Source organism: Daucus carota, chromosome 6, assembly GCF_001625215.2.
Source record: "Daucus carota subsp. sativus chromosome 6, DH1 v3.0, whole genome shotgun sequence".
Classification (NCBI taxonomy): domain Eukaryota; kingdom Viridiplantae; phylum Streptophyta; class Magnoliopsida; order Apiales; family Apiaceae; genus Daucus; species Daucus carota.
The window spans coordinates 29,360,591-29,388,065 of record NC_030386.2 but is presented as its reverse complement, the minus strand read 5'-3'; the positions used below and the strand labels follow the sequence as shown (position 1 = coordinate 29,388,065).

At 33.9% G+C, this 27,475-nt stretch overlaps 4 protein-coding genes across 4 annotated transcripts; all 4 read right to left on the bottom strand.

Moving 5' to 3' along the window:
* Window positions 1-666: 666 nt before the first annotated feature.
* Window positions 667-4,816, bottom strand: LOC108225138 (uncharacterized). The gene is made up of 2 exons (XM_017399954.2): window positions 4,376-4,816; window positions 667-1,344 (listed from the first exon to the last, which is right to left on the bottom strand). Exons 1-2 carry the CDS (start codon window positions 4,647-4,649, stop codon window positions 761-763), a joined length of 858 nt encoding a protein of 285 aa, XP_017255443.1. The 5' UTR covers window positions 4,650-4,816; the 3' UTR covers window positions 667-760.
* Window positions 4,817-6,954: 2,138 nt separating this feature from the next.
* LOC108227495 (DNA repair protein RAD16) lies at window positions 6,955-16,845 on the bottom strand. Its single transcript, XM_017402660.2, has 16 exons — window positions 16,655-16,845; window positions 15,405-15,461; window positions 13,994-15,219; window positions 12,913-13,035; window positions 12,739-12,812; window positions 11,653-11,716; window positions 11,415-11,561; window positions 11,239-11,324; window positions 10,845-10,914; window positions 9,423-9,584; window positions 8,536-8,766; window positions 8,139-8,243; window positions 7,883-8,035; window positions 7,592-7,680; window positions 7,416-7,496; window positions 6,955-7,325 (listed from the first exon to the last, which is right to left on the bottom strand). The coding sequence occupies exons 1-16, from the start codon at window positions 16,692-16,694 to the stop codon at window positions 7,253-7,255; spliced, it is 2,781 nt and encodes a 926-aa protein (XP_017258149.1). The 5' UTR covers window positions 16,695-16,845; the 3' UTR covers window positions 6,955-7,252.
* A 4,676-nt stretch (window positions 16,846-21,521) lies between these two features.
* LOC108226217 (glycine-rich cell wall structural protein 1) lies at window positions 21,522-22,589 on the bottom strand. The gene has a single exon (XM_017401164.1). The coding sequence runs from the start codon at window positions 22,587-22,589 to the stop codon at window positions 21,522-21,524; it is 1,068 nt and encodes a 355-aa protein (XP_017256653.1).
* Window positions 22,590-23,884: 1,295 nt separating this feature from the next.
* Window positions 23,885-27,085, bottom strand: LOC108224744 (L-ascorbate oxidase homolog). The gene is made up of 7 exons (XM_017399460.2): window positions 26,765-27,085; window positions 26,468-26,577; window positions 25,693-25,963; window positions 25,494-25,596; window positions 24,684-25,395; window positions 24,417-24,495; window positions 23,885-24,326 (listed from the first exon to the last, which is right to left on the bottom strand). The coding sequence occupies exons 1-7, from the start codon at window positions 26,900-26,902 to the stop codon at window positions 24,114-24,116; spliced, it is 1,626 nt and encodes a 541-aa protein (XP_017254949.1). The 5' UTR covers window positions 26,903-27,085; the 3' UTR covers window positions 23,885-24,113.
* Window positions 27,086-27,475: the final 390 nt, after the last annotated feature.

Here is a 27,475-nt window from a genome sequence, read left to right as displayed (position 1 = left end):
ATATTATTTTCATTTTCATTTCCATCTTAATATTAGTGTCGTGAAAATAAAAAATAACTTGTGTTCACGTGAAAAGACACATTCAGAAATTAATTACTAACCCAAATAATTAATTGGATCAGTGATTAGAAATTTAAACTTAATAGTTATATTTTCAATTATATTATTGATTTTATAAAAATCAAAATAGCATATCTAAATAATATAAAAATAATAACTATTCCAGGTATAACGATAATCATGTTTTAAGTTGTCATATAAATACAATCGGATATTATATGATTTAATAAAAAATAATATAATATTCATAGTATCCATCTTAAATTTATGATTAATTTTTCTTCTAAAGCATTACTCTACATTCTATGTGCTTACATTTTTGTTAAATTAATTTCAATTTACCATTTGCAATTTGCAATTTTAAATTTTGAATTTTTTATAATTAACGTAATTCGATCTTTAGTCAATTTCTTCCTAAAACAAATCTTGACCCGGTCACTGATGAACAACATTTCAACATTTCATCAACGACATCTAGAACCATAAATGTTTTGGTTGTAATATTTTGGATAAATATAATTATTGTGAGAAAGGTTTAAAGGACTGTTTAATCAGATAATTACTTTTGTAACTAGATTGCAACGTTAGGCTGTTGGCACACAAACAGCTCACAATACCGTTTACATCGTTCACATTTACTAGAAGCAGACAGCGACTTTGAGTGAATTATGTAGAGAGTTCTGTTACATGGTAATATAGATCAGTAACTAGTCTGATAGACTGGTCTCCTGTGGCGGTGTCTTGGTGAAGATGGCGCAGAAGTACCAGAATGTAAAGTCTGATAACATCCGTTAGTTGTCACCGGATTGTTATCCGAACATTCTTCTGATACATTGTTGCTGGGTTCAAGGATTTTCCATGGGGATAACAGATTCAATCCATCTCGCAAAATGCTCTCTTTCAGACCAGTCCAACTTGATATTTTTTGTTTATCCTCTAACAATGTTTGATCTATTGACAGCAACTGGTTACGGAGGGTCTGATTGTACTCGAGCTCACGGTCATGCTTGAGGTTAAATCCTTCACACTGTTTTTTCAGCTCTGACGCAACAGCTGCTTTAGCCTCAGCCTCCCTAGATTTTCTCAGGTATTCGAATTTCAGCTCCTTAAGCCCTGCTTCCAGTCTACCAACCTTGCACTCTAATTTATAGGCTCGTACTGCAATGATATGCTTCCAGTCCTCGAGTTGCTTTTCTTCAACCTTTAATGCCTTGTTAAGTGAAGTTCTTGCTCTCATAAGATGATTGAATTTGTATATCAACATTGAAAGATATAAACACATACCTGCAAATTATATAAATAATATTAACTTCGGCTTCAAGTTTTGAAAAGATTTATAGATGATTACAGTAACCTGGATAAGTCTGTAAAAGAGAACACAAAAATGTTATTCCGATGGTTTTAGTGCAACATTCTAGACTACAACTTCAATTAAGCATATGATATAGTACCAAGACTGTCACTATTCAAACGAGATGCCTAATATATTGTAAAAGTCTAAAAGCAAATCACCTTTAAAAGCCGCATATGAAATATGCCGCACGGTATCCTCTTACTCGTGCTTAACACAGAAATTAAACAAAGAAGGACTAATTTACAAAAAAGCTGCACTCAAACTTCATGTAAGAGATATGTTCATATATAAAAAAATGATTATTCTAACAACTTCTTTGTTCTTAAAATCCCCCATCTTCAGAAGTAGTTGCTTAAACAGCCTGAATTGCTCCTAGGAATATTCATGAGATACTTTATCAACAAACAAGGGTATGATCTTAGCATACTCACAAATTCAATAAAGAAAGTATATGAATATATCAGCCTGGCTGTGCAAGTATGCAGATTTGAGATATAAGCGCATGCGCATCATAATCGAAATCATTCAAACATATCTAGTTATATATAAGATACTCAAAGAAAGGCAGAAAGTACCAAGGCAAAAATCACACACTCAATTAACACATGTTTCCTCAAGCAACAAGTGATTCAAGATTTCGACTATATACAAACGTATCGAGAAATGACTGCAAGCTATTGCACATTTTACAAGCAAAAAGACCCGTACACTATTGTCCCTCACTCCGAAAGTAAAACTTTCAAACCTTGGACATAAGAACAGAGCTTAATATTGTACAACGTTAGTTGGAAAATGTAGCCATATGCCCCATATGGATAATAGCATAATCAAAGACAGGGCTAGACCTGTTGTAACACTTAAATTGGTATTTACACCTTCAAATCATATTTGTATTGTTAACAAAAACGAACTGCCATCACAAGAACATATTGTCTATATTATATTACATATGAAGGATAACATGAAGGCTCAAATTTGATATTAAATCATAGCTGACAGAGATGATTATATGAACCCCTACCACTTGATTATAATAATTATATATATGATTTCATGTTGAATCCTTCTTCTCTTCTCTATTATATTTGTACACACACAGAAATAAACCTACAAGGCTACAATACATAAAAAATTAAACAAATTCTTCTGCCATGTGAAAATCTCCAAAGTTGTAAACAAGTTTAAACATCCTAGAAGTTCTACTACCACTGTGACCAAATGTAGTTACTAGTTACCAAAACTAGAAGTTAATATAAACAATAGAAAGACAGAGCTCAGACAATTATTATCTCTCCAGGGAAGTAAACTGTAGACACTGTATGATTTAGGCAAATATTTCTTTTAACCTCTACAGAGCTTGTGTTACTGGATGTAAAAAGTTCTAAACACAGACTCTAATGGGCATATGACTTCAGAAATGGGCAATATAGGTTTAGACTGGATTCTTTGGTCGATGAGATTATTTAGTTAGTCATTACAGTTGGCTAAACGTTTTCCAGATTAAATAAATCATTAGAACAAAACAATTGGCTAGAATCTTTCTGAAAATTTACTTCACGTTATTAATCCATAATTCACATCTACTTAGGTTATATCCCCATTGTTATCTTCTTCCATCACAGGAATCTCTAAAAATCTAAAAGTGAATTGCTTAAAAGCTTCCCATTAATCTAATGAGACTAATTATTATATAACCTTTATTTCATAATTAAAAAATAAGGAAAAGAAATGTAGGGATAAGAATACTAAGCACGCACACTTTCTCATTTCTGCAAAGCTTCCAGTAGATATTTTGTAATACAAGGCTGAAGCCTTTTGATGCATAATTAATGATTATTGTATAGGGGCAAAAGGGACTTGAACATTTACACTCCGGATAACCTTAGTGCTTGTTGGGTCACATAAAAGAAATTGATTTTCTATCAGAAGTCGTAATTCCTTGGTGTCTGAAGCCTACCTGAATTTCCTAGGAAATTAGAAAACGATTTTATTAGCATATGGGAAGTTGGTTCTCCACAAATTGTAAACAATCCTTTTCACCTTCTTTTTCGTCAACCAAACAACTACACTCTTGGATTATTTCCAACAAGTCCAAGTCCCAAGGTACTCATATGTAAACAAAACAACCTTACTGGTAAATATTTCTAAAATCTCAAATATGTAGAGGCCAACACATTACACATCCACGTTAGGCACTTCTAACCAAGTCCAAAAACAAAGATCATAGTACATATAACAAAGACACGTAACTGATCCATAAATGTTTTTGATACAATACTGAATAACTAATATACAAGTCCCCTGATATATAGAAAGGATTAATATAAAGGATCCCCCAGTTTTCAATATATAGGAATTTATATATTCTAATATAAATTTCAATCGTGTTCCTAGCATAAACAACTACCTTACATCACTGTATCTAATATTTATGACCATACATAAATGAAAACACACAGCTACGTATTTATGCAACAAACTTTACTAGAGCGCACTTGTGGGGTTATACACTTTAAATTAATTCAGTACTTCTAAAACAATAGGTTATAGATGTAATTCTTACATTTAGTATATTTAGTAAGAAAATTTGAAACATGTGATAACACAAAGTGGATTTTTCGTACTCATATATGTTATTCCTCAAACCCCCTGAGATAAATAAGTCAACATGAATTATCACTTAGATAGTTGAGCAAATTATTAATTTAGCTTATATACTAGTACAACGATTCACTCAGCTCAATCAACAATCAGTGACTATGTCGAGATTCGGCAAATGCCCCCTTAATCTTGTACTAACAAAACAATCGGAAACATATTCAAGCCTACACGATCCATCCCATAGATGCATAACTTAACGATATCTTCTAATTGACCACCGACAGCAATTAAGAAATAAAAAAACGTTACTGAACAAAAATAAAAATACACAAATATAGAGAGATGGGGATTAAAACTGACCTAATAGAGAAGCTTGGAGCAATTTATGGGCTTGGACAAGCTGGTGATCAATGGGAGCTTCATCAATCCACCGGAGATGATTTTTAATAAGAGCTGAGATTGTGAAAGCCAGAAATAAAGAGGCGCCGATGAACAAAGGAATTAGTAATAGATGAGCAGCTTCAACATCTTCTAGAAGTCGCTTCACGGGCTTTCGAACAACGGTTTTGTAAGAAAGCGCGAGAAGGATTGCGGCCTCCAACAATATCAATTTACCTAGTACGTCCTCTATCATCGTATGTATGATTCTACACTATGTTCCTAGTATAAAGAAGCAGAGAGAGAGAGAGCGAGAGCGAGAGAGAGACAGAGGGAGGGGGAGAGAGATTTATCAGATGTCGAGAGAACAACCTCGTGTCATGGAAAAGAAAAAGATATACCTGCCTTGTAATTAGTTGTCGTAATTGGCTCAGATATTACAAATCATTCTTTTATTATTTAAATTCATAAAAAGTTAAACTTATATATCCCTCCGTCGCATTTTAAGTGTAACTTTTGAATTGTCAAATTAAATTCTAACTGAGATTTACACATATAATATAATTTTGAAAAATAAAAAATATTATGTCATTATAAAGTATATACAATATACTATAAAATATAATTTTTACTTTTTTAAAACAATAACGATTTTGTTCTTTATACTTGGTCAAAAATTAGTCAATTTAACTGTTGAAAATCAAAACAGGACACTTAAAATGGGATGGAGGGAGTATTAAAATAAATTAAAAGTAATTAGAATTTTCAAATTGATGAATTTTATCTAGTTTATAATTATTAATGTATATATAATATTGCTCAAATTCTAGTAAATTTGACCCTCCAAAAAACAATCATCGATCAATATATCCATATACTTATATAAATGAGAAGAAACGAGGGGCACCGCGCTTTTCATACACCTCCATTCTATTTTTCTAATTTCTGAAATTTTAAGATGAAAATTATCAAAAATAAAAACTACATTTTCTAAGTTTCAAATATATTGGAAGCAAGTTCCAGAATATTTTTTTTCAAAATATCAAAATAAAATTTACCTACCTATTTTAGTATCAAAACTATTGAAAGAAAGTTTCAAATTATGATCTGATTTTAAAAATATTAAAAATAAAAAAACAAATTAAAATACCGAGAATAACTAGTTTATATGATTAATCAACAATGTGGGAATATTTTAATAAACATGGATGAGTAATATTCCAAAAATATATAAATCAAACAGATATTTGTAAATTTTGATAAAAAAAATTGAATTTCATAAAATCGAGCCGAAGTGAAAATGAAAATTTATAAACTGAGACAATTTTAAATGATTGAGTTTAGATTTTAAGTACAAATCAAAATAAAATTGAACAAAACTTATTATTAAAGTTGATAAATATTTTGTATAAATAATTGTAATCAATAAATTACATAATAGAATAAATAAATTAGACCAACTCAAAATCGATAAAATCAGAAAAAACGAAGTTCATAGAATTATTTTGAACTTAAAATGAAAATTCACAAATCAAGTCGTTTTTGGCGTGATTCCAGTTTTATGTATAAACTATAATAAAACCAATTCAAATGGAAAATTAAAACTAAGGGGTTATTTGGCGAGGTATGGGTTTCGTCCATTCCAAAACCATACATAGTGTTTGGTTGAAAGAAAACAAATTTGAAGTTTCGTTCATTCCAAACTCGTTTAGTTAAAAAGAACACAAATTTGAAGTTTTCGTCAATTCCAAACCAAACACATACTTGGTGTTTGGTTGAAAGAAAACAAATTTTCAAACTCATTCTCCAAACCCATAAGGTATGGTTTTTGATACCCAAAAAATGAGGTGGGTATGAAATGAGGATATGGTATCAGTTTTATATTTCATTTTTTTTCTTCACTTAAGCAATTAAATATTAATATTCATTATAAAAATAATCAATAATGCAAAAATATATAACAAAAATAATTTTTATTAATATTTTAATTAATATAAATAACTAATATAATTTTTTAAAAAAATTGAATATATTAATTGCAATCAACCAAACACATGATATCAGATATGATAACTTAAACCCATAACACTTTAACCCGATTCCTCGATTCCTCACTCCAAACTCATATCACTCCGCGAACCAAACGACCCCTTTAACCCAATTCCTCGCTCCAAACCATATGACTTTTGACTGTATAACAAGAAAAATGATTAAAAACAATTTGACAATATAAAAAAGACAACAAATTTGACTAATGACAACTATGATAACAAGTTCTATGCATATAAAGAGGTACAAAATTGAGTTGTAATATTTCAATAAGATTAAATAAAATAAAATAAAAAAACTCAAACTTAGGCAATTACAACTATGATTAGTCATATAAGAATATACAGACACCCAATAGTGATAAAAATATATGTATAATATGAATATAAACTTCAATTTAACTAATAAGTCAATAATATTTTGAATCAAACGTCAAAAGACATTCACTAGACAACAATACACTTCGTAAAACGTAAATCATAACATTTCATTTAGGACAAGATTCTGGAAAGTTACCAGGCAAAGATGCTGAATGCGATCATATTTAATAAAATACTAGCAGAAAGTTGAATAGAAGCAAGGAAGACACCTCCCTATTAATAGTAAACAAGGCTTCCAGTAAATCTCAACGATATTTTAAAAACCTCCATCCATTTGATATGCTATTGTCAGAGACTCAGAGTATTAAACGGAAAGATGATAATTATGACAAAATGTTTGACTGGTTCTTATACGATTAGAGAACTAGAAAAGAAGTAACTAGTAAAATTTAAGCAAAATATGCAAAAGGCTTCCATGTGATTGCAGCATCTATGTAACAAAAAGGAATCTCATGTCTGCCTCCGTTAACTTCCCCAAAGCGTCTGCCGAGCCACCCACAGTTCTGTAAAATACAGGACAATGAAATTATATGATTCAGATAAAGATTTGATTTGACAAAGTTAAGTGTGTTTTGTGATAAGAGATATCTTACCCTTCAAATACCAATTCCTTTTTTTCTTGCAACTTCAAAATTCTTTCCTCGATTGTACCTTCTATAACGAATCTCACAACCCTACAAACCAAAGAACATATTTGTTAAAGTTAAACAACAAATCGGTAGTAGACTAATGTCATAATGTGAACTACTACAGAGACAAAAAAACTTGCCTGATAGGTTTAAACTGTCCTATTCTATGTATTCTATCTTGGGCCTGCCGCTCAACGGCTGGATTCCACCAAGGGTCCATCAAGAATACCTGCAAGGGCCAACGACCAAAACATGCATTAATGTGTAATCAACCATTGCAAGCAACTTGATTCATAAGTTTCAAAGCACGTACACTCATAAAATTAAGATTGATCTTTCCCTTTTCAGTGGGATCAAAGCAAAAAAAAAGTACTAAGCTTCTAGTTCTAAATGGTGAAACTAGATTTTCAGCAAAAAATTGATTTGCTTACATGTGATGCTACTGTGAGATTAAGGGCAACGCCACCCGCTTTCAAGCTCATGAGAAATATTCTACAGCCTGGATCATCAGTAAATCTTGTGATGGCAGCATCTCTTGCATTCATAGACATAGATCCATCCAACTGAACACACTGAACTCCAGACTGCAAAACATTTCAACATCAAACAATATTTTAGTCTGCTTGATAAAAGAAGCAGAAATTGAAAAAAAAAACATATAAAAAATCTTTTGTATTTACCACCCACCTTTTGCAGGGAATAATGTATCAAGTCCAAAAACGAGGTAAACTGGCTAAAAACAATTCCCTTTGCTGAACCATCCCTCTCAACCATAAATCTAATTTCTTCCCTCTACACATTAAAAACAAATACATATTAGGACAGGCATTTCAGTATAATGGATTAAGTATTGAAGCTAATATTTTAGGGCATGTTAAAGCATCACTTCAGGAAGTAGCGAATGGATAGGAAAACTAAATTTAAGATGAACAATGTAAATTGAGGACTAGATACATTCATATACTAGCAGCTTATAACGACTTCATCCAGAAGGCTCTTGAACGACCAAAACCACAGGGTAATATATTTGTTATAAACGATACAGAATAATGGACATGTTTTAAGAAGAGATTGAATAATTTACCAAAGCTTCTATCTTAGTGCTAGTCTGAAAGTCATTAAGCCGAATTCTGTTGAGAATACTTGAGCGCTTAAAACCTTTAATGGCTGATTTAGCATCCTGTCCTCCATGATCATTTTTTGCACTGAAATCCACAGTAAGTGGTTTCGAACATGCAGGGCATGAGACTTGTCCCACACTAGCAGAGAAGCCAATCAAACATGATTTACAGAAGGGATGTCCACATGCAGTAACCTGGAGATATTAACACATAAACTTTTATACGAAGACAGAAGATTATTACCAACAACAAAACAAGGGCAACAACAAATATACTAAAAATTTCCTCAGAAGAGCATGTGAGTATTTAAATTTTTTTTTAAGTGACCATAAGCAAATTAAAAGAAAATAGATCTGCAGAGGCCTAATGTGCTCTTGGGCCAATGTATATCGGAAATATATTCTAAATGGCCACAGAACAAAATTGTAAGTTTATAAAAAGTTAGAAAAATGGAAATTTTTTACAGTTTACCACAATTCTTTATTAAAGTGTCTCTTAGTCATGGCACCAAACAGCCCATTCACCAAAAAAAGCCTTTTCTTTATCTTTTTTTCTTCTATCAAGTGTAAAGAAGCATCATTGAGTTCTACTCTTACTATGAAGATCTGTTTCAAGTTCATACTTATAAATAGCTTGAAACTGAAAGGATAGAACTATAAGAACACAAAACTGCAGCAACTGTGTAGTGTTTTCATCCTGATTTTCTTGTTTCTCTAACATGTTTCTCACTGAAGTGTCTCTAAACTAAATTGATGGTAGACTTGCAAATTTTCTATGTACATGTAGTTGAGGCAAATTAATACATAGGCACACAAGACAATTATATTCCATAAAAATGCCATTAACTCACCACAGGATCTTCTACTGAATCATGACACAGTCCGCATATCACTTCCCCATTATTATCATCCACCTGACTTGTATTCACTTCGCCATTAGTAGCATTCCCCACATTTGAATTCTTGCTCAAGGCAGTTTTAGAGTATACGACAAGGTAGGGATGGTCGACCGCCTGTTATTTAATCAGGAAGACAGATTAGAACTGAAAGATGGCTAACAAAATCATATAACCAACATAGCAAATGCATATTTGAGAAAATAAACTCACTGTTTATAGTGACCTAAATAAAACAAACAAAACGAATTTAAAATCAAAATGGCCACGGTTCTCGCTAAAGTATCTCCCCTAGCTACCCGATCTCAACGAGGACTCATTTTAAACACTCTAATCACTATAAATATCACTAAACTGAAACTAGAAAATATACTATTAGAAAAATCCTAGCCACAAGACGAAGTGCACTACACGTGGCTCATATAATTAAAGTAAATCACAATCATATATGCAGAAGCATGTTAGAACACACATATATTAACATGGAATTTTTTTTTAAAAACAAAATTCACTCAACACCTCCAAAGTGAATTTGTTCTTGTACTTGATTTTTAGGGATCAAACAAGAAAACCTGAATTGCGTATGTCTAAAACATATCTATCAGGAAAAAATCTCCAATCTTGTTAATCTTTTTTCCAAAATTTAACAGATTGATATATAGTGATTTGAGTACTCAAGACGAGTCCCGGAAAGATCGAATAGCTATGCAAAATATTTTGACGAAAATCGTGGCCACTTCGATATAAAACCCCCCAAAAAACATAATTATTGACACAGTACACAATATGACTTAAACTATGGACTTCCAGAAAAGTACTTCAACCAAAAAACTCCCCCCCCCCCCCCCCCACCCCCACCCCACACATAAATTGTTGTTTATTCATAATTGTAACCAAAGACAAGGTAATTATTGCCTAAGGTCAACCAGACCACTTAGGAAGTAATTTTGTGACTTTTAACACACCAAAAACATGAAAGCAAGTGTATGAATAAATTTAGTGACTCTGCATTCAACAACTGAAAATCTTAAGCAACCAAAGACAAAAGAAACTGATCAAGTACATCTATCTATAACACATAATCTGCTCGACCAACATTAATTAGTTAGTAAATAATAATCCTCAATCATTATTCTGAATTACTCTGTAAATTAGGAAGAGTTACTGATTATCTTAAGACACTCACAAGTTAAATAACCAATCAAATACATCGTCTTAATAGAAATGAATAAGCCAAGAAGCCTATAATATGATTTTCTTCTTCCTACTATTCGAGATCCAACAAAGCTGTTATTATAATCAGTAATTGGTTATCACAATATAATTAGAAAAGTACAAGACTCAAATTCACTTTTGAATAACATGTAAATACTTCACCTGTCGCAAGCGTGTGAGGAGATCAAAGATATGAGCATAGTTATTCATCACCGTTCCTTCTGTGACATATCTGCACATGTGATAAGCTCATTAACTAATATTACGACTCGGGGAGAAGTTAGTATAAACAAAGATGTCACTATACAAACACTGGTAACACTATTTTGCCATGCCATGCCAAGACATCCAGACTTATGGTTTGCACGGGTAAATGGGGGTTCAGGGAAACTGCCACTGTGTGTCAAATACAGACTAAACAAAATATATGAGACGTGCAAAAAGTTAAGAATATGATACATATAACCAATGACCACTAATTTTGAAAAAGAGAAGCACTATTAAAAGTCATTAAATATATCTTTTCAACTACTTATGAATGAAGCAGTTGACTCACGTGTTAAACTGTGCCCGACTGTCATTGTACAATGCTGTGTAGTAATCTTCTTCCTTGACATCCAACGAGTCCTTTCTCAATGAAATCTAATGAAAAAGTAATATCGCATGAGAAACTACAGCAAAAATGATATCAAAATGAACTTGCATAGAGTAATAAGAACTTATAAAACATACCATTCTGGGAGGAAGTGCGAGATCAGCAGCTCTACCCTTTTTAGTACGTCTAAGGAGAATGCTTTTTAAGATTTTGTGCTTCAGCAATATCATGGCATTTCTGCCAGATCCAATATTTCCTTGGGCTTGTATTGGTGTGGCAATATGCTTCATATTGATAAAAAGGTTAAAAAAAAAAAGTTATCAATAGATTCTGAAATGAAAAGACAAGATTTGAGACATAAATTTTGTTACTTACTTTATTCCACCAGCAGAAGTGTCTCATAGATTTATGTGGGCAATTTGGACAGTCAGTATTCGAACTGCAAGGCAAGACATAGAAGAGATGATATCATGAACACCTTAACACATATATAAGATTACATAAGACAGAAGCATAGAGCTCCATCATGATCAAGCATTAAAAGCATTTACAAGTTTAAGTTCTCTCTTATCATTAGTTTAAACTTTAAACACAAATATATGAGACTTGCCACAATTTAAACAGTAAAGACAGAAGAGATATATGAATACTATACATTTTCAGTTGGAAACCAACACTAATTTAATTACAAATAAAAAGGTAAATTATTAAGCTTCTTATCAGGATTCCTTGCAACAAATACAGAATTGCATTCCAATGCTTGTCTAATGAAACTACATAAATTCATGTGACCCTTAGTCCCATAGTAAATTTCGCGGAGGGTAACCACCAAGCACTATAAAATAACATATAAGACAACTGAATACACATACAAACAAAATGTCTACATGGACAACTGAATACACATACAAACAAAATGTCTACATGTGTGTATACATATGTATATACATATATAAAAAGAGACCTAATTAGTAGTAGACCGACACAGATGCAATTTGATAAGACCCTTCTAAGAGTAACTTCAATTACATTTACTTGGTGATTTGCATCAAACAAAGAAGTCTATAAAATTATATGTGCGTATGTATATGTCTACCCAGTATCCACATACTATATACCACTTTATATTAACGTTTTGTAAATAGTCATCACACATTCCATTATTTATAAGTTAATAGCATGCAAAAGCAACATTCATAGCTGAGCTGAATAGGAAGATATGATGGACTAAGATAATAGCGTATAAAGTTTATTTATTGCAATTTCCTGTAACTAGCAGAATTTGACATCAGTTTATCAATGTTTTCACGTTGTCAATCTGCCAATTCAGAGGCATCTGCAAACTTTGATCATTAAAGGATGCATGGTCTAGGTAGGGTAATGTGATAGATAAAATGGGCTACTGGAGTACAAGCATAGCAACATATCTTGTAAGAGAGACAGTTAAATCCTAAACCATACCTATAATCAAGTGTTCGACAATCACAGTCCTTGCAAAAATAATATGAGTAAGGACTAATCTGGAGGAAGCGGATCTGTGCAAAACAAAAACAATAAAATTAATTACATTTAAATGGGGATGGTATTAACGTAACTGTATACTATATCAAGCTAAATTGTGTAAATGAATCTTACAAGAGAGTAAAGTTCCCCAACACGATTTTGAAGGGGAGTGCCACTCAAAGCCCATTTGAAGGAGGACTTCAAGGCAAGAACAGCTTTTGTGGTGTTACAGCGTCTATCTTTAATATAATGGGCCTGTAACAGAGGATACAAACATCTTATTCAAAAAGTTAACGGATAAGTTTTTATAGAACACCTTCAAAGAAACCAAAAAAGACCTGTAGAAGAGCACATTCCTCAACTTTGACTTATTTCAAATCCATAAACAACAAAGTCAAATTTTGAAATACAGCACAGAAATTGTACGAGTAACATAAGTTGTTCAAGTAATGATAAAAATCCTACAATTATTGTGCAACAAGTTGCCGATAGAAGAGAACTACTGATCTTGCTCATGAAGAGACTGACAAATCACGTCCTCATGTCCAAGCAATCATTAACACAAGTTCAAGTTTATAACATTTTATAGCATTATAACAAGAAATATTGATACTACTGTAAATCTGCCATCTGACGAAGGCAGTAATGGTTGATTAACTTAGAGAGTTTTGCAATGTATATCTCCTGGTCCAGTTAGACTTGTAAGTTAAGAATAATATGTCCAAGCTAATATTGCCAGCCTAGTTGCTACAAGCTACAGAAGTAGAACATAGAATATATAAGGTAATTAAACATGATAAGTGATTTATATAATATGATCCTACTTCCTCGCCCTCGCATGAGTAGGTGCATTATCATGCTCTGGCAATAGTTTCCATTTCCAGTTTAAGGGCAATTTGCATAATTAGGATAACGTCACTTGGCTACTGCCCTGCAGAATTAGCATGATGCAGATAACAACGGTCACTGATCATATATCATCTTCATTTGATTCCTAAGCAGAAACTTGATTACATGTTTGATAAGAAGGTACACACCTATAAGCTAGAATTAGGTCAAAAATGATTGCGTGGATCATAATTCATTCCACAGTATCTGGATTCAGAGCAATGCGGAAAAAACTGATGACAAGAATTAACTATACACACACAAGATAAGCAATCAAAGAAGCCAAATATGAGATATCTTCTAACATTAATAATTATCAACACACCTCATCCAATATAATGCGATTCCATTTGACAGAGTGCAGAGTAGATTTTCTGTTAGACATTCCATTTTCAGCTCCTTCTGGGTTGTTGGCAGAAGTTCCAGCTCCAAATGCCTTACCCTTGTTGTACTGCTTCCCTTTTTTTAGAGTCTCATTTCCTTCATCCACCGACTCGGTACCATTGCCTTTCTCTGATCTGTTAACAGCTGGTCCAGCATTCTTAAGCTTCATCTGTTTTGCCTGCTTATGAGTTCTAGCAGCAGTTGGACCACAAAAATATTTCTGGTGAACAGAAATCTTATGATCATAAAATAATCTTCCACACCAAATGCATTTCTGTTTAGGAGGCATCACGTTTTTCCTATATTCCGCCTCTACGATTGAATATGTCGTAATTACAAAATCGTAGTCAGAAAACTCATAAAGAGTCTTTCCCCGATTGGCACCATGATATACTAGCACCTTGTTGCTGCCTCTTAAGGTGAATCGATTAATCTCGTTCACCCACTGGATGACAGCAACCAGCGGACATACCACAAGGGTTGCCTTAACTTCTGGCAACCCTTCAGACGCATTTAGAGGGGATGAAGCTCCACTTGATTCACAAACTGTCCGATTATAGTCCTGCTTAGCTAGGACAAGGGCAATTGCTTGGGCTGTCTTGCCCATACCCATCTCGTCAGCAAGAATACCTCCCTTTACTGCGGATTTTTCTTGCTCTAACGCCCAAGCTAACCATTCCTTTTGATATCTCAGCAAAGGAATTATCAAATTAGGTGAACCTTCAACAGTCTCAGCAACCACATCGTTCTGATTCTCCAAATCAGTGTCTGCATTTTTATGAGCCGCAACCCACCTTTCATGTTCCTCCTCCCATACCTCCCACAACAATATTGGCCTATCCTTTCCTTTCTTCTTCCTCCTACTCCTAATATTATACTCAACAGCGCCATCAACCACAAGCTCAGGAACTTCTTGCACCCCATGACTGCTTAAGCCCGCCATATTACCTTCTGCCAACACCTCCTTCTTCTTTGCCACCCTTTTCCGACTCCTAACCACCTCCTTCTTCTTTGCCACCCTTTTCCTCTTCTTCGAAACCTCATCATCAGGATCCGACTCCGAGACAATGCCTTCATAATCACTCAAATCAATAACACCTTCTCTATCTTGATTTAACTTCACACCCTCATCATCATTCTCCTCTATCATACTCAAAAAATCTTGACCTATTTCACAAAAATCCACTACAACATTAGACACTAAACTGTTGCCCTAATTACATATCACAAAATGCAAAACATAATTACAATTTCAACGATAAACACGTAACGTTAACAAAAAAAAAAACTCTTGAAAATAACCAGAAAAAAGAAAAACACAAAGTGAGAAGTTATATGTATGTAAATTATACCTGCTCTATTAACACCGTCATAATCAGGATCCTTGTTGTTATCGTCCTCTGAGCTTCCTGAAAATTCATATTCATCGCTTGACATTTTAGGAATCAATTACTTGAAATACTTACTAACACAGAAAAGTACTTATTATCAAAATAAGTCATTAAACGTCTAATCAAATCAGAGGCCTCGAGTTGAGATATATCAAGCAAAGATGAACAAGTAATAATCTGCCCTACAATCCCAGAATTAGGCTTTCAGAGTGTGAGAGAATAATGGCATGTTTGGCTCGTGTGAAAATAAGACTTCGTGAAACCACTAAAACCTCGGGGAAACAAAAACCTAAAGCTTTCACAATTCAGATACACACAGCGACGCTTCGTGTTACAAACCTCTCTACCCCGCAAACATACGGATTCAATATATATAAGTATCGTTCACCCGGTTAAAAACGGGTTAAATATCAATCCGTCATAGATCTCGACGCGGTATCACTTAAATCAATTAAATTTATATTATATAAATATTAATTTTATGAATTTTAAATTAGTATAAAATAAAATAATATTGAAAATTATTAAAAATCTATGAGAAATAATGATCAGTCAAATTACAGATAAATTTTTGTTCTTAGATGGTATCCTGCAAAAATAAAAAAATTGGTTTTGATGTTTTTTCAATTAAATCAAAGAAAAATAATTATCAAAATTTAAAAAATAGTAAATATTTTTTTAATATGAATATATTGTTCGGGATAGTAAAATTCACAACGTTTCATTCGATTTTGGTAGCAAGAAAAAATGCGAAAACGCAACAAAAGACTATTTTAATTTTCAAATACATATTTCGATATTTGACAATTTTTGATGACTTTAATAATTCAAATTATACCTTGTCGAGATCAATAAATACAATCACAAATAAATACAATCACAGGGACTAATTTGATATTTAACATGATTAACAATCTAACATTTGGATATGCATATAAACATGAAATAAACACATATAACCCACGGATGTACTATAAACTTAACATAAAATACACATATAGCAAATAAAATTCTTGATCTACGTATGGTAACAAATGAAACATACTGAATCAAACAGGAAAAATGTAAACATTAAAATTTGTGTATGAGTATATAGATCACATATTTTCACATAGAGATCATTTATGTATTAAATAATTATAGAGGATCTACGAAGATGATATCAAAAAACGAGTAAAAAGTAAACATAACAGATATAAAAAGTTAATTGCCTTCGATCGGAAGTCCAGAACCACATAAATGGCGCTTCATCGGATCTGAAATCGACAGCGAAGAATTAGGGTTTTCTTTGTATGAGGGGTGTGTTCAAAATGAGAAGTGAAGATATGTATTGAGAAAAGATAACAAGGAAATATATAGTGCAAAAACGAGTGAGGCGGTTACAAAAAAATAACTTTTTAATCTAATTAATTGATATAACCGAGGAGTGTCTTGAACATATGAAGGTGCCTAACAGCTGTCTTCTACTATATATTTTTCAACATTTCACATATAGAGTGTTTAACAGCTGTCTAGTATTATATATTTCTAGCATTTTATATAATAATTTACAATAATATAAATTGAGAAATACGGTTACAAAAAAAAAACGCTTATTATCTAGAGGAAAATCTTAATAAATGTGAAGTACAAATATGTATTCGGAAGAGATAAGACTGGAATGTATAATGCAAAAACAGGTGAGGCGGTGAGAAAAATATAACTTTTTATTCTTATTAATTGATATAACTGAGGAGTGTCTTGGACATATGAAGGTGCCGAACAGTTGTCTTCTACTATATAATTTTCAACATTTTACATATGAAGTGTTTAACAGCTGTCTAGTATTATATATATATTTCTAGCATTTTATATAATAATTTACAATAATATAAATTGAGAAATACAGTTACGAAAAAAACGCTTATAATCTAGAAAGAATGGATAATCATATTTAGAAAATCTTAATAAATGTGAAGTACAAATATGTATTCGGAAGAGATAAGAATGGAATGTATAATGCAAAACCAAGTGAGACGGTGAGCAAAAAATAATCTTTTATTCTTATTAGTTGATATAATTGAGGAGTATATTGGACATATGAAGGTGCCTAACAGCTGTCATCTATTATGACCCTATTTTGGAATTAGCGGTTAGCGGTTAGCTGTTAGCTGATCGAATTAGCTGTTTTGACTAGCTGATTAAATTAGATGTTTTGACTAGCGGATTGAATTAGTTGTCTCTCGTAAAACTGTTTGGTAAATAGCTGATTGATTAGCTTTTCCTGACACAAACCAAAACCGCTAACCCAAAAAGCTCCTCAAAGTAGCTTTTTCAAAATTAGCTTTTTGAATCCAAACCTCTATTTCAATCCGCTAACTACCAAACACTAATATTAGCTTATTTTAGTGGTCAAACCTCTAAAATACCTCAAACCTCTAATTTTACCTCAAACCTCTAACTTCCAAATAAGGCCATAGTTTAACGGCTGTCTAGTACTTATATAATAATTTACAATATTATATGATAATATAAACTGAGAAATACAGTTACAAAAAAAAACAAACTTATTATCTAGAAAGAATGGAAAATGAAATTTAGAAAATCTTAATAAATGCGAAGTACAGATATGTATTCGGAAGAGATAAGAATGGAATGTGTAGTGCAAAAGCAAGTAAGGCAGTTAGGAAGATATATTTTTTACTTTTTTTAATTTAATTGGACGAAGGAGTCTATTGGACATATAAAGGTGCGTAAGAGTTGTCTTGCATTGTATAATTTTAGAATTTCACACATGATCGGAGGTGCCTACCAGCTGTCTAAGAATTTTGCAGTATTTTATATAAGAATAACAACAATATAAATTAAGAAATGCACATAGAAAAATTCGCTTATAAACTAGAAAGAATTGATAAATATCTTTTATTGTTTTTTAAAATTATATGTACCAGTGTATCAGACATATGAAGGTGTCATGCATTATATATTTCTAGTATTTCACATATGAAGGTGCCTACCAGCTATCATACAATATATATATATATATATATATATATATATGTATATATATATATATGTATGTATGTGAAAATAGATTTTTTCGTCACCTAACTTATTGTGTGTCTAGAAATTTACTACTAAACTATAATTTTTTTTTCTTTTTGTCATTAGTGTTAGGTTCGGATTTTTTTTTGTCACTACCGTATAGGTTCGGATTAGATTATTAACATTATGTTATTTTTTTAGCATTATTAAAATATAGAGGTAGTCTGCAATATTATGGTGATCTGATATATGTCTGTCTTCCACAGGTCCCCTGGGTAGCTAACTTGGAGGACGAGAGTTTGACACGTATTTTAAGACTCCTTGAAGATTTAGTTTCATAAACTATTTTATTTTTTTTTAAAATAAAAATTATGATTGTCTATTGTCGATATTATATATTTGTTTCATAAAAATCAAAGTTAGATGCATGTCATCTGTAATTATTTATACTATTGTATAAAATAAGGACGAATACTATAATAAAAATAGACAATAGACAATCAAAGAATTTTTTGATTTGAGATTTATATGAAATCTAAATTGGTGGTTAAATTCCACAAAAATATAGTATCACTTGACTTGATTTTGATTGAGAATTGATCGTAGATGATAAATTGTTTGAAATCATTGATTTCAGATTGATGATTTAATGAATTTTTTGAATTCTGATTATAATTCTTCACGATTTACCTCTCATTTATGTTATTATTACTCCCCATCATTCTCATTTCTTTATAGTTCTTTTTCATCGCTTGGCACGTATTTTAAGGTTCCTATTTCTTATGAAACATATTTCCATAACTTAATTTTAAGATTTTCTTTTTATGTATAAAAATTCAAACATTAAATTTTTATTCAGAAAAAAATTAAAAAAATTTATGAAACTAAATCTTTTAGGATATTTAAAATGCGTGTCAAATTCTCATCCTTCAAGGTAAACTACCTAGGATACATATAAAGTACTACATACAAAGATGAGGCACATATTATATCACCGTAATATTACCGACTACATTTATGTTTTAATAATGCTAAAAAGAATAACACAATGCATGCACACACTAAGAGCATCTCCAATAGACTCTTAGAATCACTCTTAAATATAATATAAATTACTAGCTCTTAGCAATTTAGTGTACATGTACTCCAACAATGTTCTTTATATCCACTTAGGGATGGGCATTTACTCCGCCCCGCTCGATCCCGACCCGATCCCCGCCCCGTTCAAGTCGGGGATTCGGGGAATTTTTCGGGGGCGGAGCGGGGGTCGGGGATTGTTGTCTCCCCACCCCGATCCCCGACCCCGATTATATATATATATATATATATAAATAATAATATATTTATATATATTATACTAAATATATTACTAGAAATAGATGAACTTTACAATATAATTAAAAGTAAAAAATAATCTTTATTTTTATTGATTGATTATAAATATATTGTAGTATAATATATTTTATTATTTAAATTGTTGTTTATTTATATTAGAAATCAAATTTAATATGATTTGACGTTGAAAATATAAAATAATATTAATTTTATTACTATATTAGGAGTTAGTAGGTTGTTTTTTAACTAAAAAGTATATTATATATTATAAAATTATTATTTTTTATTAAAAAATAAAATTCCCCGAAATCCCGCGGGGATCCCCGTTCCCTGTTCGGGGCGGGGATCGGGGAGGAAAATAGTCCCCGTTCGGGGTTCGGGACGGGGTCGGGTAGGGGTATTGAATTCAGGTATCGGGGTCGGGGATAGCACTCCCCACCCCCGAAGTGACCCGTGCCCATCCCTATATCCATTATTTATTTATTTTTATATTATCAATAGTACATTGAACTCATAAAAAGACAAAAGAAAGTGGAAAGAAGGAGCGTAAGTGGAACAAACTTATAATAAAATATTAGTTAAGAGCTATCTAGTGGCTCCTACAATTGAGAAGAGAGAAGAGGCTCTTAAGTTTTTAAAGAGCCTCTAAGAGTCTCTTGGAGCTCAAAATTTGGCATGAATTTTTAATTTTTAAATTTAAGAGCTCAAATAAAAAGTTTATTGGAGATGCTCTAACACGCACATATATAGGATATAGCGGGGCGCGCACACACACGGTGACATAGATAAAGCGAGTGAGGGTTCGGTGTAACTTTTGGATAAAACTGCAATTGCATGCCCTTGATTTTAAGAAGCAAAATCTTCACCTGCAACATCATCATCGATTTCTGTTTCGACTTCAAAACCTCGTTGGCAATGTTAAGAAAATCGTTTGAAGAAAGGAAAGAATTATTATCTTATTTAAACTCAGATGAAAATGACATTTTTGTTTGGTTGAAATTTCTTGTCCTTTTATTTTCTTAATATGTATAGACACTAGTATGTCTAAGATCACATGTGTATTTTATGATATAATTTTAATTTACATTGAAGTGTTGTGTTATATATTATTTGATCTTAAACATATTATTTGATCATTAAATCTTGATTTTGACCATATTATATTGTAATTCTTTCTAAAACTGTTATAAATTAGTCGAGATTTTCAAAAATATATAGAGATTAGTTTCAGATATAATATCTCGTAGTTAAGAAAATATACAACTAAAATAATTCAAGGATTAGAAAAGGAAAAATTAAAATTCATGTACATTAATTTTTTAACCAATAATAGTCTGCACAGACTTTATATAATCAATTGAATATTACTGAAAAAATATCATAAGAAATTAACTCAGATTTACCGTGTAACATAAATGCAAACCGAATATGATAAAAGTAGGTGCACATAATTGTCTATATAAAATTTAAAATTTGTATATAATCACGGGGCAATTGATTTAGAATGCTTTAATTGGGATGGTTAATATGAATACAGTCCATTCCAATTAAAAGTTATAATACGTCATTATATACAAATTTTTGTACAATAATTACGTACACCAAATTTGAACACATGTGATTATTATTAAATTTATTTATTGTGCAGCGCAGGTGTCTACAAGATGAATACAGCCGGTTGCTCACTTGCTCACTTGCTCCCATGCAAGAGTTCAAATTTCAGTTTCCACCGCCAAAACCTCCACCAGCTCCAAAACCAAAGCCACCGCCACGGATCCCCCCACCACCGCCTCCTCCTCCACCTCCACCATTGCCACCAACACCACCGCCTACGCCGCCTCCTGCCCCAAATCCTCCTCCCTGACCATGACCATAACCACCTTCACTACCACCTCCTCCTCCAGCTCCAAAACCACCACCACCACCTCTAGCAACACCAACTCCACCACCACCTATCCCTCTACCACCTCCTCCGCCAGAACCTCCACCACCACCCTCTCCAAGACCAAGTCCAGCCCCACTTCCCCCACCTATACCAGCTCCGAATCCACCACCTTGACCTGACCCTCCACCAGAACCACCACCTCCCCCAAGCCCACCACCACCACCAAGCCCACCACCGCCTCCTAGTCCTCCACCAACACCAAGCCCTCCCCCTGCACCACCACCGCCTCCAAGCCCTCCACCTACACCACTACCGCCTCCAAATCCTCCACCTGCACCAACACCGCCTCCGAGTCCTCCACCTCCACCTGCACCACCACCGCCTCCCAGTCCTCCACCTACACCACCACCGCCTCCAAGTGCTCCACCTCCACCAAGTCCTCCCCCTATACCACCACCAACACCGCCACCCAGTCCTCCACCTCCACCTGCACCACCGCCTCCCAGTCCTCCACCTACACCACCACCGCCTCCAAGTCCTCCACCACCACCGCCTCCAAGTCCTCCACCTCCACCTGCACCACCACCGCCTCCCAGTCCTCCACCAAGTCCTCCCCCTCTACCTAGTCCAGCACCACCTCCAAGGCCTGCACCTCCACCTCCCCCAAATCCTCCACCTGCACCCCCACCCAGTCCACCCCCACCAAGCCCACCACCGCGATGACGACCACTAAGTGGCCTAGACTCACATTCCCCTCCGTATCCACAGTCATCTTGATCACCCCATGTGGCCTTATGTAGCTTAGTATCTCCAAGTGCAAGTTGTACACTCAAGCACTCCAACACAATGGTAAAAACAAGCAGCAGCACATAGACCCTACTACGTGAAATAAGAGTACTCATGATTATAATGTTGTGTTGTGTTTCTGCTGCTGATTCAATGGAAGCCCATTATATAGAGTCTACGATGATCCACTAGGCTCGCAAGTTGAAACTACATAGCCCCCAACTATAAGGGCTTTGCCAATAATTGCCATTAAATTGGTGCATGCATGCATGTTTCTGCCCTTTGCATGTGATCTGGGTTTGGAAGTTGGAACCGTTGGGAGAATAGGGGGAACATGATTTAATCTACCCAGTTTCTAAGTAATATTCTTCTCTCTTTTTTTTTTTCATTTTAATTTAAGTTTGGAATATATTAAAAAAATTGTTAAAGTTTAAACTAATTTTTTCTTTGGTTTTAAGAAAAAGTAGGCAATTAAAGCATCGTGAACTATTATCTTTATATTATAAGAAATGCATTATATGTGAAATATATAAAACAATATATGAAATATTTAATACCTTTTGAAAGACTTGAAAATTAATAGGTATTTAGAAAGTTTCAAGAACGTATATTTATATGATTTCAAAGTTCACCAAAAGAAATTCATGTCAAGAATAATTAGCACAAAATTTGGTGTCTATTTAGCAGAAGAAAAAATTACATTAGAACGCAGCTCGGCAGCTGGGAATTCATTATCCAGCAAACGCCAACACACTTGGGCTAACACTTGTATTCTCAAAAGCCTGCTGTGACCTGTCAAAGTTATCGATTTAAAGTATTCATACAAAGCTCCCAAAAAAGCTAAAGAAGATCGGACCAAACAAATAACAATTTTTGCAAAAGCGTTCAGCGTTCTGTTTTTCCAAATAAGTCAAGTGTGATTACGGGACTGCTTGGGTTATCTTAAAAAAGTGAGTTTTTACTTACATTGAAGTGGTGGAGTAGAAGTGATAAGTAAATAAGTTAATAAAGTGTTTGAAAAAGAAGTAGAATTTCGAATTTCTGACATAAAAACTAGTATTCTCATATTTTTAGAAGTGCTTCTACTTATTTACACAGACGAGTAAAGAAAATCAGAAGCTAGAAGCAACTTCTGCTTCTCCAAACCGAACAGACCCTTTAACTAGTAAAACTATATCATCGTATACTCATCCTTTTAGAAAACAAAGGTTTGATTATATTTACATGCCTCATTACATTGTGACTGTTGAGAAAAATCATCAATTTAACTTCGTGAATTTTCTGCATTGCTGTTGTCTTTAAAAAAACTTGTTAGTTCAGGCCCTTCACTATTTATACTATATAAAAACCTTGCAGCCGCAACTAGCTAAGATGATACTTGATCAGGCCCATTCTTCTCAAACACAAAACATGTAATAAAAACAAGGTTACATTTTGCAATGGAGAGAAACCAGTTTAATTATGTTTCTAACAAAGTAAATGTTAACTAAAGAGAAGCTCAAGTAGAGCTTCTAAGCCGCTGCATATTTTCTCTGGAATCATGTTGTAGTCGCATAATAAACTGAACCAGTCACCCTTTCGTGGCGGTTCCTATGAATAAAATAGGGTTCTTGAATAATTCAAAACTTGTTTTATGTTTTCTAAAGAGGCCTAGTCTTGCGTCCAGATGCACGGCCGCAGACAAGAGCATTCTTGGGAATAGGATATTCGTCTCTCCATGAATTTGCAGGTGAATAAACCCGAAGATAGAATTGCTGGCCTAAGTACTGGCGAGCCCAGTTTTCAGACCTAATGTTCCACATTCCAACATTGTCCATTGGCATGTAAAGTGCAGTCCATGACTTTGGATATACCTAATAAAAGCAACCAATAAATTATAAATATTTACATTTTTGAAATCAGAACATAGTTAACACATTAGATATGAAAGATGCACAATGTACCTGGACAGTGCACCGAGAGATCGTGTCTCTCAAGTTGTAACTTAATCTACTAGAATCTGACCATTGCCCACCATCCATCCTGTTCACAGCATTAGGTTCATAGATGAGTTAAAGCAAGACTTTATATTTCAACATTTAATTTGTTAGCACTTGGCACCACAGGGAAATAATTTATCGTGTGAAGCATGATGTATGAAGTATTTAGATCTGTTTATAAAGCAAGTTTGTAAACCCGATGTCTGAAAGGTTGAAGCAAATGAGACCTACCCCACAACAAAGAAGAAGTGCCCATCAATGTGCCATGACTGCACGGTGTCTTCTGAATTCTCAAATATAACTTCGGCAAAACTTCTAAAATCAGCAGCCATGACAGAAGTCTGGAGATAACCACCACCGCCGGTGGGGTTTGGAGAAATAGTTCCTGGACTAAAAACTCCCTGAATGTTAAAGTAATCTGCCAGCTTAAGTGGGGTGTCCGCAGGAATAAACGAGACGCTATTCACAGCATATCTCTGTTTACCGTTGATGATTGGCGCAGAATTGGCTAGTCTTATCGTACGTGTAGTGTTAACCAACCCATAGTGATAAGAGCCTTGAGGATTAGGCCTTGGTCCACTGGCTGTCAAATTTTGTCTAATAGACCGAGCTTGGTTAAGGGACCAATCAATCTGAATTGTCGGGCCACCTGGTGGAGGACCAGACACACTTCCTGCTGAGTTACTGTAATGAAGAATGGATGTTGCTGTGAGCACTGGAGAGGTGAAACGAGTTGAAACAACAATATAGTAATCTTGCGCCGGTTGATCAGCTGTAACCAATACAGAGTAGGATTGCCCTAAATGGATGTCAAGTGAGGAGTAAGTATTTTGGAGAGTATGGGTCCCTTCTGCTTCAACCAATAGCATCTTGTGTCCCTGAATTCTGAAATTGATTGAAGCGGTAAGCCCGACATTTGATATTCTCAATCTGTAAGTCTTGCCTGGCAAAAAAAGTTCATTATGAGTTCACACCAAACAGAAATGTTCAATATATTTTAGTTTACCCAAGTTATAAGAACTACAACGGTAAGTTACTTACCTTGATCTACTGTGAATGTGAATGCATTTGATCCACGACCATTAATTAGAAGTCCATCAGGAAAAGGAAGATCATGTCCACCATCTAATATTGCTTTCAGATCCTATGAAATACAGGGAGATTACTTTTAATTAGGAAATGAAATTTACTCACAACTAGAACGATGTATACCAGTTAAAAGTAAGTTTTATGATCTTACAGTGTGGTTCTGTTTGAACCAATCACCGGTGAGAATGGTGAAATCTCCCGCAGGTGGAGGGAAAGGAACAGGAATTCTAGGACGGCTATAGATTTTGATGCCACCAAAGCCGCCTGCAGCCTTGTGGAAGGCAAGGGAAGGGAAGTAAAAGAAGCTCCCAATCTGATCTTTGAATTGAAGAATGTAAGTGAAATTTTGGCCAGGAGGGATGGGGCAATTGGTGCCATAGACGCCATCCTGCCATGAGTTTCTTCTCTGCTGTATTCCATTCCTGTTCAAGATTTATCTTAGCATAATTTTGGCATTATTCTTTCCTTATCTAGGGTCGGTGCATCTCATATACTAAACTAGTGCATCTCAAAACACTTGAACATAATTCACATCCCCTGTTAATATTTCCAAAATTATCTTCCATCTCCCAATCACTACGAAATCAAGTCATGCATATGTGGTTGCTACTTTATCATGCTTTCTAGACTTTATAAAGTAGGTGTCATAGCTCAATTCCATGATTATAACATATACTCCTATTACCTAATACTTATATATGGTAGCCCGTGGTCAAGCTTGAACTCTCGACTCATTTATTTCACCGACCAAATTCTGAACCTGGATATCATTATACTCCTTCACAGTTAAGTATTAGCAGACCATTTGCAAAGATTTTTACAAAGTCCAGACTTGTCATAACACTCTTACACATAACAATAGAACACACTGACACAGTTTCAACACTTGAAGATAAACATTTGGGTATGGAAGAGTGTATACTAACCAAGAAATGAGGAAGGGTTCGTCCAAACTGTTAGTAACACTCACAATCACATTGTCATTGGTGACCGCCTCAATCTGTGGTCCTGGAAATTGTCCATTTATCAAAATCCCCTGCACAACCAAATCACATCAATTCATCAGCTCTACCATATTTCATTATCAGAGAGAGAGAGAGAGAGAGAGAGAGAGAGAGAGAGAGGGAGGGAGGGAGAGGGAGAAAGGGGGGGAGAGGGAGGGGGAGAGAGAGACACACACAGAGAGAGAGGGGGAGAGAGAGAGAGAGAGAGAGTACAAGAACCTGTTGTTTAACGCCAAGAGGGTAAATATCACCATAAGTAACATTCCAAGTAAAAAATCTATAAGGGTCTTCTCCATTTGCCAATACTGTCAACAAAACCACCACTAAACTCCATACCCAGCTTGTCACTTCCACCATCTTTAACTAGTGGAACCAAAGATAGGCTTCAAATCTACAGAGAAAGAGCTAGCAAAAGATGCTCAAGATTTGTGCCTTGGCCAAAGATGAGACCTTTGCTTTTCTTTTTTAAAGACAGAAGTCTGCAACTTCTAGCTGCTCCCATCCCCATGTGCACATGGTCAATATAAATGATACACATGTAATTACTAGATTTAACCAAATTCATATTTATTTCAAAAAATACGATATAAGGTGATTGTTTGGGTAGAGTTTTTCTAAACACCGCTTCTGATATCGGATAAAAAATCGAGAAACACTTATAAAAAAAATTAAAAATACTAATTTTTATTTCATAATTTTTATTTTTTTTCTAAACACTTTAATCTCTAAACACTTGAATCACCACGTATAAAACGGAGTACATTTGTTATCGGATGGAGAGTTTAGACTGATACCATAGTTCTAAAATTGTCTCGTCAAATTTCAGGCCTGTGAACCTACCGAGCTGGAGTCGATTAATATTAAATCAATTTAGTATAAGAAACTTCTTAATTTAATTTTTAAAATTTGATAATTATGATAAATTCTTCT